This window comes from Hippocampus comes, unplaced genomic scaffold, assembly GCF_001891065.2.
Source record: "Hippocampus comes isolate QL1 unplaced genomic scaffold, H_comes_QL1_v1.1 scaffold322, whole genome shotgun sequence".
Classification (NCBI taxonomy): domain Eukaryota; kingdom Metazoa; phylum Chordata; class Actinopteri; order Syngnathiformes; family Syngnathidae; genus Hippocampus; species Hippocampus comes.
Genome location: NW_017805137.1, coordinates 924,356 through 935,460, shown reverse-complemented (window position 1 = coordinate 935,460; position 11,105 = coordinate 924,356). Strand labels below are relative to the sequence as shown.

The 11,105-nt window shown below is 42.9% G+C and overlaps 2 protein-coding genes across 2 annotated transcripts; both read right to left on the bottom strand.

Annotated features, from left to right (window-relative positions):
• Positions 1 to 1,093: 1,093 nt before the first annotated feature.
• cldn26 (claudin 26) lies at positions 1,094 to 2,373 on the bottom strand. The gene has a single exon (XM_019866964.1). It carries the CDS (start codon positions 1,890 to 1,892, stop codon positions 1,236 to 1,238), a length of 657 nt encoding a protein of 218 aa, XP_019722523.1. The 5' UTR covers positions 1,893 to 2,373; the 3' UTR covers positions 1,094 to 1,235.
• Positions 2,374 to 3,311: 938 nt separating this feature from the next.
• On the bottom strand, positions 3,312 to 10,613 carry lztr1 (leucine zipper like post translational regulator 1). Its single transcript, XM_019867162.1, has 19 exons — positions 10,028 to 10,613; positions 9,898 to 9,960; positions 9,771 to 9,827; positions 9,612 to 9,691; positions 9,409 to 9,517; positions 9,176 to 9,259; positions 9,039 to 9,096; positions 8,816 to 8,955; positions 8,530 to 8,731; positions 7,645 to 7,755; positions 7,322 to 7,414; positions 7,154 to 7,249; positions 6,609 to 6,783; positions 6,154 to 6,323; positions 5,297 to 5,580; positions 5,071 to 5,220; positions 4,627 to 4,732; positions 4,439 to 4,519; positions 3,312 to 4,036 (listed from the first exon to the last, which is right to left on the bottom strand). The coding sequence occupies exons 1-19, from the start codon at positions 10,177 to 10,179 to the stop codon at positions 3,920 to 3,922; spliced, it is 2,328 nt and encodes a 775-aa protein (XP_019722721.1). The 5' UTR covers positions 10,180 to 10,613; the 3' UTR covers positions 3,312 to 3,919.
• Positions 10,614 to 11,105: the final 492 nt, after the last annotated feature.

The following is an 11,105-nucleotide window of genomic DNA, read 5'->3' as shown; positions in this document are numbered from 1 at the left end:
AATGAACAAAAAGTGCATACGGCATGTTTAATCATGAGGAACATCGTGTATCTCTGAGACAAGGTCACCGACAACACCACGCAGATTCTTTTGACACAAGAGGATGATAAAAGTGCGGGAAGACAACAGCTCAGCGCTCAGGCAACCACTTTAATTGAATTATGGCGCAGCATGCGAGAAGGAGACATCAAGATTGGTTCGGGGGAAGAAAATATGCAAACGACATGCGGCATCAGCCGCCAGAAGATTGAAGTGATCCTGGGAGTGTTCCTGCATTAAAGCAACAAGGAAGGCAGATTGATATCCAGTCAGTCGATGTCAGCAAGTCGCCGTGTGACATTTTGTGAATTCTAATCATCACTACAGAGTAGTGTGCATTAATGACTCCCGGTGGTAGATGGCCTAGACAAGGCTCCCCCACAGCCCCGCTGCCCATCTTCAAAAAATCCAATACAGTATTACTGCAGCTGTGGAACGTATCACATATATAAAATAAAACAGAGTCTCTTTACAACACTTAGAGATAGATAGATAAAACCATAAGCGTATTCTAAGCCAATCTCATCATTTTTTATTGTCACGTTGCGAGGTGGTGGTGGTGGACCCCAAAAGGCAGGCAAGAGGGAGGAGCAGGGTGTACTTGACAAATTGTATTAAAACACAGAGAAAACTAAATTCTAAACAAAACAAAGTCCTGAAAACAAAAAGAATCCAAAGTAGCAAACCAAAACCATGACTGAAGCAAAAACTATCAATAACCGAAACATGACCGGAACAAACATGACAGCAGCAAACAAACGACCAACAGGTGTGCAGCTGCAGGGAGAGCCCTACAGTGCCACCTGTTGGTCACAAACCGAAACATGACATTTATGACTTGTTGGATTTTAACAAATCATCCAGCACTAACCATGTTCGTGTTTTTCTTTTTCTTCTGTGATTCGCAATCACATAAATTAATCAAAGCTAACTGAGATTAATGGTGTAATGTTTATAGGCTCTAATTTGCCAGAAGCTTGATAACCTGCTGTTAAAATGAAAACTCCATCATTATTTTGATAAATCAGTCATTCTGTTGTCACTTTTAAAAAAAAATCCATTGCTTTGTAATGATTATCTGACTTTCAACAACAAAGACGAGACTTTACTTTTGTCACAATAGAATCACAGATCTAAAAAAAATGATCGACACATAGCCAGCTAGCATTAGTCAACTCCAAAATGTATACACAATTTTACAAAACCTCAGTCTTGCGGTAGTGTCGTGTCCTGCGCTTTACATGTGGACTGTTGGTCACACTTGTTTTCCGCAGCTCATAGTCGGCCATGCACACAGCTATGAAGAACAAAGTCCCTCCGGTGAGCAACGCCAATCCTCCAAACCATCCAGAGAACATGGCCTCTCCGTACTCCCAGCGTGGCATCACATCGGGAAAACCTTTATCCCAAAACTCCACAACTGTGGTGTATGCCACGAAGGACACCGGAGCCAGCGTGGTGATCCCCGCCACACAGGCCAGCACCCCACCCAGGATCAGGAAGCTTCTCCTCTTTGCATACTTGTCCAAACACACACGCACCCCGTCCAGTCCTGGCAGGGCAACCAGCAAAGCCAATCCGCCGGTGCATACCGACACCAACATGAGCACCCTGGAGATCTGCAGGTCAACAGGAAGTCCCAGCAAGGAGTCGTAGGCCTTACACTGCACTCCGACCTCCTCCGTATAGAGGCACATGTGCCACAGTCCCGAGTACCAGTTTTCTACTTCGTTCAAGTCCGAATTCATTGTCTTCCACAGCGGAAGGAAGGTGGTGATGAAGGAGGTCACCAGTCCCCCGAAGGTGACAAAGACTGCCGTCCTTTGCATACTTTTTGTGGTGAGGAGAACCATCGCGACCTGCAAGCCTGCCGCAATGTGCCTCGCAAACTGAAAATTCACAACCCGGCCCACCTGCTGATGTAGCCCTCCTCCCTTGAGGCTCTTTCATATTTAAAAAAAAAAAAAAAATCACAACCGATGAGTGGGAGACAATCTCTGTTTTGTTTCGGTGTTCAATGAACTCTGTTTTAAATGAAACCTGAGAAGGCCCATGCCATCCTGGGCCTGGCTACCCTTGAACGAATGAAACATGAGTACAGAAAAGAAGCAGCCGCCATAAAGACTTCTTTCTGCGGCCACGTGGAACTCATTCCAGCTTTTCCGGAGTTTATGTCTAATTAAGATGTGACATTTGACAAGACTTGACTCTCCGGATGAGGCTTTCATGAATGTAGGCAGAATTTTTATTGTCAAAAAGGATCCACAATCGGTAGTTTAAACCTAAGTCAAAAGTGGATGTCACACTTGATGTCTGTCAGCCATCATAAAATAAAAAGTGGTAGCTTGACTCTTGAGTTTAATTTATTCCGTGGTTGATTACTGTACATATTGCGTGCTGGATATGTAGTTTCAAGCAGTGTGGCATAGTGAGTTACATCGTGCTGAGTCAGAGTTGATTCTTGAAAGTGTTTTCATTTTGTATATGTGTCTGTGTTTGACTGTTTGCGGGAATGGCTACAGGATTTTTTCTCTCCAGGGGCAAAAAGTGGCGTGACCAATATATTGGATGGCTGAGAAAATAAATTATAAATGGATTTTAGAATCTCAAATAAAGTGCTGTAGGAGCTTAACTGGGTTTACACAGATTTCTGACAAGGCTATAGCAGCCCCTGCCCACAGTGTAGCGCCATCCCCGAATGCCTTATTCCAAATTGTCTTTAAGTGCATCAGAGACTACACCAAGAGGCTCTCTTGGGAGGGCATTGCAGTTCAGTTCAGAGCCACAACAGAAAGCCATGAAAATTTAAAAAAAATCAACAAGGCAGCAGCTCATAACTTAAAAAACCTAGACGTTAAAATGTTTGTAAAGTCAAGGTATCATTGAATTAATTTTTTTTTTTTGAGAGAGAGAAACAATTTTTTTTTTTTTTTTTTGAGAGAGAAACAAAAATCTCGACAAAATCTTAAAAAAAACAAACAAGGATTTTATCCTCTCAAGCCAATAAACACTGAGTCAGATTATCACCCACCACAGTCCAGAAACTAAAACGCTAAAAAAAAAAAAAAAAACAAACAAGGATTTTATCCTCTCAAGACAATAAGCACTGAGTCAGATTAACATCCACCACAGTCCAGAAACTAAAAGGCCAGAGGGTTGTGATGAATAGAATTTAAGGACAAATGTCGCCCATCGTCATCAGGTAGGGGTTTATACAACACGTGTAATAATCCATTGTATATCAAATCTACGAGTTCATAACAGACACTCAATTATTTTGTCTATTTTCTTTCACATAAAGATTTATTTTTTTTTAATACAGTACATTTTAACTCACATGTGCAAATATGTATTAACAGATATACGGTAGCTTGTTGTAATGTCAGATAAACATGGGTAATGTTTAATAGTAGTGGTTAATGTCACACACGGCTATCAATAACATTTTTTTATAATACAGTATAGCACAAGAAAATATCAAGTATATGATAATATACCAATTGTAATTGTGTAAGGTAATAATGCTGATCCAGCAAATACAAATTACACAGTTTGGTAGTTCCAGCTGTTAAGGGACATGGTGGGAACAATTTTATGGTTGATTTTTTTCCAGGAAAAATAATAATTTGCAAAAAAAATAAAAATAATTTATAAAAACATCCAAGAAGATTGGACCAGTTGCTCTATACAAAATAAATTAAATGACTTAACGCAATGATATGCAGATGAAAGAACAAAGCACCTTGCTATCAAATGAATGCGGCATGTGTGAGATGAAAACATGCAGGGTGCAATCAAAGTGAGGAATGGTGTGGAGATCTTGTAAACAGCTTTTGGGAAAAGTGGACTGAAATACGAGTGTAGGTCTCTTGCCATCCTCCTAAATGTCGGAGCCCATCTCAGCACACTGCTTGTCTGATATGTGTGTAGCTAGAGACTCAATGATGTCCAACAGCAGCAACTGGCTGAGGGATCGCAGGTTGGGGAGCTTGGATACCTTTGGAAGGGGAGGAGGAGAGCAAAAAATTAAAAAAAGGGGGGAAAAAAGACGATAGTCAAACAGAGCAAAAATAAAGCATAAACGGCACTCGATTTGCTCATGCTGAAAAATATGAAGCAAGCTGAACAAAAACGTCAGTGACGAGGGTTGAGCGTTTTTTCTGGATAAGCAAACAATAACAACAAAAGAGGCACATTCGAGCCTCGTGGATACGCGAGGAGGTGCTTGTTCAGCCGGCCGCCCTGTAAACACTCTCCTTCTCTACAGAGGAGATGGAGGCCGCTCCACTAGCAGGCTAACAGTGTCAAGTCTCCTGCAAAGACGACGTGACTGCAAGGTTAGCTCAGCTGCAGCGAGTGGGCAGCAAGCCCCCAGGACGCCGGATATGAGCCCACCCACCTTGATGAACTGGTGGACAATTATATGGAGGCAGTGCTTCTTCATATCCAGAGCCTGCGTTTTATCGGCCGCCTCCAGAATCTGCAGAGGATGGGAGGGGGGGGAAAAAAAAACATCACATACATACAATAAGCGGCGTTGTCCATTCAGGTTACTGTCCCCTCTGTAAAGCCCTCATATTCAAATACCTGCAAGACATTTTCCACAGTGACATTCATCTCCAGGTTCTGCTTGCAGTAAGCCTGCAACCTGTTATTTGAAAAGCCGTAATAATATGGCGCGGCAAACAGATAACTGTAGAACAAAAGGTCAAGGAAAAGACTCAATAACGGTTCCATTTTGATTATATCGCACTATATTATGACAACCCCACCTGGGGCCATTGTTTGCAGAGGTGTAGAATTGTAAGAAATAATAAGAGATCTTTGTAATATTTTTCCCATGTCATGTCGCTGTAGTGTAGTACCATATTAGGAAGTTCCCATAAATGACCACTGGTTGGTACTATAGTCATTTTGGGATATGTACTCCACTCACCCAAAAAAAAGAAAGAAAAAAAAACCCTGATGGGGTTTCTGTCCATTATTCGTGCAGGGTTTGGTACAACATGCCACTAAATTTGACAAGGATACAGAGAATCTTCCGGAGGCATGTTGACGTCTCCATAGTAGATGTAGCGCAGCATGGACTCGAATGCCTGCTTACTGGGAACCATCTCTCCAATAGAGATATTTACCTGGCCATCCTCTGGCATGAAGGAGCGGAACATGGCCTCAAAATAACTGAGGGTACATGGAGTATAGGTGATGAATCGGTGGAAGAAACCAAAAAAAAGACTCCCTGGAGTCCTGGAAGTACCTGGAACGAGCCGCCAGGATGGCTTTATGAGCAGGTCGGGGGTGTCCGTCCAACAGCAGAATGATGTCACAGAACTCCAGGCCCCCTCCCTCTAGGTAAGCCTTCGTGTCCTGCACCAGGGAGGTCCCGATGTCCACAGGCTGGTCCGAGTACAGCCTGGGAGGCGGCTGCTGCTTTCGTCGGACTATCTCCACGATCAGTGGCGTGGACAGATGTTCAAATTCCCTCGTCATGATCACCTGGTTGAAGTGGGATTCCTTCACCACAAAATTAAGGCAATGTTCCTGAAGGAAAAGAGAAATGGGAGTGAATGGGGCTTCGTCGTTGATGCCTCTTGTTATGTTTTGGATTTTAAGTGTTCGTATTTTGATTTTTCTTTTTAACATTTTTATACCTGCGCATCTGAATTTGGAGTTGCATGCCTTCAGTGGAGAACAGAAATAGATACATGAACAGTGATAAGCTCGACTTAGGGGTGACCGGTTAAGTTTTTTGAAATATGAACCGTCGCTCGGTCAATTTTCAGCTTTGACTTGCAAACAATTGCGCAATATTTAAATCACTTTTGCGTTTGTCAGTTACCTTCAAGTGGGATTGACGCTACCTGAAGAAAGCAGTCTTTAGCTCTTATTTGAAGAACAGCTGGGTTTGTTTTCATAAGTTTCAATGTAGTTAAAGCCTTTGGCGAGGTTGAAATTTTTGGGGATGAATCAAATCATTTTTATATGGTCTCTTTGGAAAGCAGATTTTCACCGATCGTGGATGGCAAGAAACGGATTCACGGTGCCGTTTTTGAGGAACCTGCTGACAGGGTGATGAGATTACCAGCAAAACCAGCGGTGGTCAGTAAAGAGTACCTTCAGCTGGTCGAGTTGGAGTTTGTTGGCATTTTCACAAACGCTGAGCACGTTCTGCAAGTCCACAGAAGCCTCAATATACTGAACACACAGCTGCTCCAAGCGGGAGAGCTTAAAGCTCAGGGCCAGTTTGTAAACATCCATGATTAGGAGAACATCCTGAACATGGCCTGCAAATAGAAGAACACCGACTTTACAAATTGAAACCGGTTCACAAAAACTTCATCTGAATACAATGGAACGTCAAAAGAGGAACGCCGTGGAGGATGTCGAGTCAGGAAATCACCCACAATTTTCTGGAAAATGTGCCTTTAAAAGTGGGACAAAACATCAACATACTGCATGACCCAGTTAAGTTATTTCAAAATCGGAATAATTCAGAGGTCAAGAACCGACGGTGCTTATGACCTTAGAAACACCACCGTTATATACAAAGATGTGGCCAACAACGCTACCTCTGCGTGGGTACTGGATTTTGTCTGTGTAGAGAAACTGCATTAAGACTTCAAAAGGTTGAGCTTCTGCTTCCCTGATGGACACCTCCAGCATTGGCTGTCTGCCTGACGGCCTGTGAATCCCTCCACCAGTGGCCCCTTCATCGCTCTCCTCACAGCTGTCCTGTTTGGTCCTCTAAAACAAAACAAAACAAAAAAACGTTTGTACAGTCGTAGAGACAAAATTTCCTCTCGTTTAAGTCCGCATGAGAATGTCCCCTCTCTCATGTTTACCTGCACAATCTTATTATGAGATCCTATCAAAAGTTCTCTCTGCGACAAAGGAAATACATCAGCCCGAGCATCTCGGCTTCCATTTACACATGCAGACTCCTTCATGGTCACTTCTAAAAGTCAGCCCATGAAAACCATGAAGGGATGTGTTTCATCAAAGTCTTGCATTTTCATTTTACACGCATACATGTCTTCATCAAGTATTGCGAGTTTTTGTTTTGCCCCCCCCCCCGCAAAAAAAAAAACAAAAAAAAACCCTGAAAGGTTCTGACCTGTCGCTGCCTTTCCCGAGCCTGCAGGATTTTCCTGCGCAGCCACTGGCATCTCGCGGTCACGATGGCTATATGTCCCAGAACTCGTTCTTCCCGCTACAACAAATACGTTCATTCACTGTTGAATAAATAAATGACGGCAATATTGCGCATGAGAGCTAAACCCACCTCTCCCAGGATAAACTCCACGTCACAGAACTGACGGTTTTCCCACAATTTGCCATAGTCTTCATGGAGAGTGCACTTGGGATAGCACGAAAACTGCAAAAGAAAGACAAATAATCATGAGGAAACTGATTGATTAGAACAATGTAAGTCAAATCAAGTGCATTTTCTTTATATAACGCCAATTCACAAACAGATGATATCTCCGGATACTCTCCATAAACAGCAGGTACCGTATACAGGACGACGGAGGAAAAGGAAAACTTCCACAAAGGAAGAAACCTAGAAATGCCCTGAAGACAAGCAACATCTGAACACTTGCCCACCTGAAACCTGTACATCTCTCCACTGCGAACATTGTTATCCACGGTCCCTCCAAAGATATACATGGCGTCTTGAATCACGGCGGCTGCGTGGAAGAGTCTCCCACTGGGCATCTGAGAAGGCAAGGACACAAAAAGTAGAAGAGAATTTTAATTCATGTTAGAAAGTCAAACAAACATTTCTGGACAATATCTCTCGGTTCGGGTCAGTATGTGTTTTTGTTTGGGTTAGAACCTAAACAAAAACACAGACTAAATTTGTGTAACAGTAATCAAACAGCAGTAAAAATCTTTACACTTGTATGACAATTCAGAAATTTTTAATGCTATTCAAAACTTGCCCTGCACAGTTAAAAAAAAAAAGATTATTTTCCATGCAAAAAATGTATCCAAATTTGAACAAATTGAAGGATTGTGCTAAACCTTTGAGGTCCGACTGAGATAAGGCAACGTGTATTATTTCAGGACAGGTCGGGAAGCACTGACTTTGTTGCATCAAACGTGCATCTAAATGTCGACGGGATCCTCCCCAGCAACTGAACTGCGACGTCAGGTGGTATGCCCCCCCCCTCCCCACCATTCAAACTCATTTGAATATCAGCGCAGACCGAAAGAAAACTAGCACAATGCATATTTCATTTTACTATATTCATTTTTGTCGTCTTCATCCTCAAGTTCTTCATGCATGGGGAGTTTAAAAATATGATCTCATGTTTTCAAAAGCAGCTTTTCATCAATACATTTACTCTATTTGTCCCAATATCTCTAAAAGTGGGTCATAACCTTGTGAAAATATGAGAATACAGAGCCGTTGTAATAAAACATTTTCTGATGCAGAGCCGAGGCGCATCATCAGTGATGGTCCTTGAGATCATTGAGAATTCATACCTCACTGTCCAAGCTGGGGTGGATCACCTCCCAGCTCTGAGAGTCCACATCATAGCAGTGCAGCTCGTTGGGCAGAGTGTTATCAGCAGCGCCGCCAAACACGTACAGGTGGCGATCGAAGGCAACCATTGTGTGGCCATAACGGCGCTGCGGAGGTGGCGGAGAGCCTCGAAGTAAATGTTCAGTGGGTATACGCGTCCACCTGCAGGGATGGCGGTCGGAACATTAGCAGCTGCTAGATACGTCGTGTGTGCAAGTTACATTCAGTAGTATTGCTTCAGCTCACATGTGGCCATTAAACTCAAACTGGAAGAGGTTGTTTGTTATCTTGGCCCCACTCTGACCCGAGAACACAAACATCTTGTCCCTGCAAACAGCTACGGGGAAGTTGCAGCAAGAAGGAGGAATCTCACCACTCTGTTCGATCTGATAGTGACACAGAAACATAGATGTCAACATATTAGAGTCACGGGTGTGGGCTAAAGCATAAGTGATGCTCATAAACTGGCCTCTTCCCAACATGCATGCTCCCTGTCCTGCAGACTGATGGTCCACATGTCATTCAATCTACAAGGAGAAAAATAGACATTGCAATTACACACATTGGTGTTATGAAAAGGCGCCAACACTGTGGAATCAAACTTACCTGGCATTCCCGTCATAACCAGCAAATATCCACAACTTATCACTGTAAACTGTGGCTCCGTGAGCAGAGCGGGCCACTGGCAAGCTAGAACACACAACAGAAGGCATGTAACAGCAGCGCTTCATGTAACCATAATTAAAGTATTTCCGCATCGTTGGAAACAATCGACTGAACGCTTGCTTCATCACTACTTCAATCAAATATGTTCAAGTTAAATAGATTGTATATATTACCTCCCCTCCACTTTCCATTCAGTCCACTGTCCTGTGGCAAACTTGTATTCAAAAAGATCATTTTTGTTTTTAAGGTTTGAGTTGGAGTATATGTCTCCAGTATATCCCCCTGAAATGCATTTGAAAAAAGATTCATCAAGATTCCATATAGTGTATTCAACATTTGTAGATACTGTTTAAGAAGGGAGCGGTCAGGGGTATACCAAAAACAAACATGCTGCTGCCGTAGACAACAGCTGAATGGTGATAGCGGGGAGCAGGTGGAGTTCCTGTCGTGAAGGCCCTGCGGAATATATTGTAGTCAATAGCCACATTTCACATTTTATGATTTGATGACACTTTTTAATGGAATCATTTCCTACCGACACCATGAGCAGTCCTTCACATCAAAGCGCAGCAAATCATTCAACATGTTCTTGCTGTTGAGAGACATGTCATTTTAATATCATTTAATGGAGCAAAAAATAGCGCTGTCAACGTCTTACTCACCCATTGTCTCCCCCAAACACGTAGATTGCATCCCTATATGCCACAACAGTGTGTTTGCTGCGCCTGCACAAAGTAAACCAACAGACACGTTTTGATCTGTTACTAGCACATTTAACTTGTCAGTACCTACCTTGCTCCAACAAACTCATCACACGGAGGCAGTCTTCTCCAACGGTGAACAGTCTCAAAAGGACCAAAATTAAGTGTCAGATATTCCACGCTGTCTGAACAACTGTGGTCAAAGTCAACACTGGGGGCCACTTTGGTTGATTTGCACGACATTTTTTTCTCCACTCATCCAACGTGAGCACGTATCAGGGCCAGACATCTGCAGCGAATGTCATTATCCAATTGCAGAGAACGAAAACTTCCGGCTAGCTGCTAGCTAAAAGACGATGCTACAAAAACAACTGCTAGCTGCAAAGCTATCGTGAAGGTGCAAAACAGCGACGAAAAAAAAGACAATTCTATCAACAATCGTGGAAGGGAATTAATCGATAATAAAATCTTCGTCCGTTTCGTGTATTTGTTGGTATGTGGCTTGGGAAATAGGAGCAAAAATTAGGACCACTAAAACTAGCAAGCACGAGAGCTGTCATGAGAATGCATACTGCACAGTGCCCCGTCACGCCCCCGAGATTGAATGACGTCATAGCTCATGACTACCTCCAGTGGTCAATTCCGTTATGGCTGAAAATATCACTGCACACCACCAAACATACATGTCTCAAAACGTGCACTGAAACATTTGTGATCTCTTCGCAATACACTCAAAAATGTACTTACTCAATGTGAAATATGGTCCTGTTTAATTGAGCACAGAGCTGATATACTTGCAGGAAATAACGACTGTTATTTTGTTGAATGAATGGCAACAGGTGGGTGGGTGGATACACGTTTTATGGCTTGCCCTTCATACCAATACAATTACAGTACAATTAAACTGTACAGCTTCAGTTAACTATTGCCGTCAAGTGGAAGAGCTTTTCATTGGTACGACTGTATTGGATGAAATAGATGAACTAGGCAGCAATTCAACATCTTGGACAAGCAGATGACTGGATACCTCTGCGTGTGTGTGCGTCTGTGTGCGTGTGTGTCTGTGTGTGTGTGTGTGTGTGTGTGCGTGTGTGTGCGTGTGTGTGTGTCACAGGAGGCCGAAGCCTGGATACAAACCCACGAATCCTGAATACTTAAAAGTGTGGTAT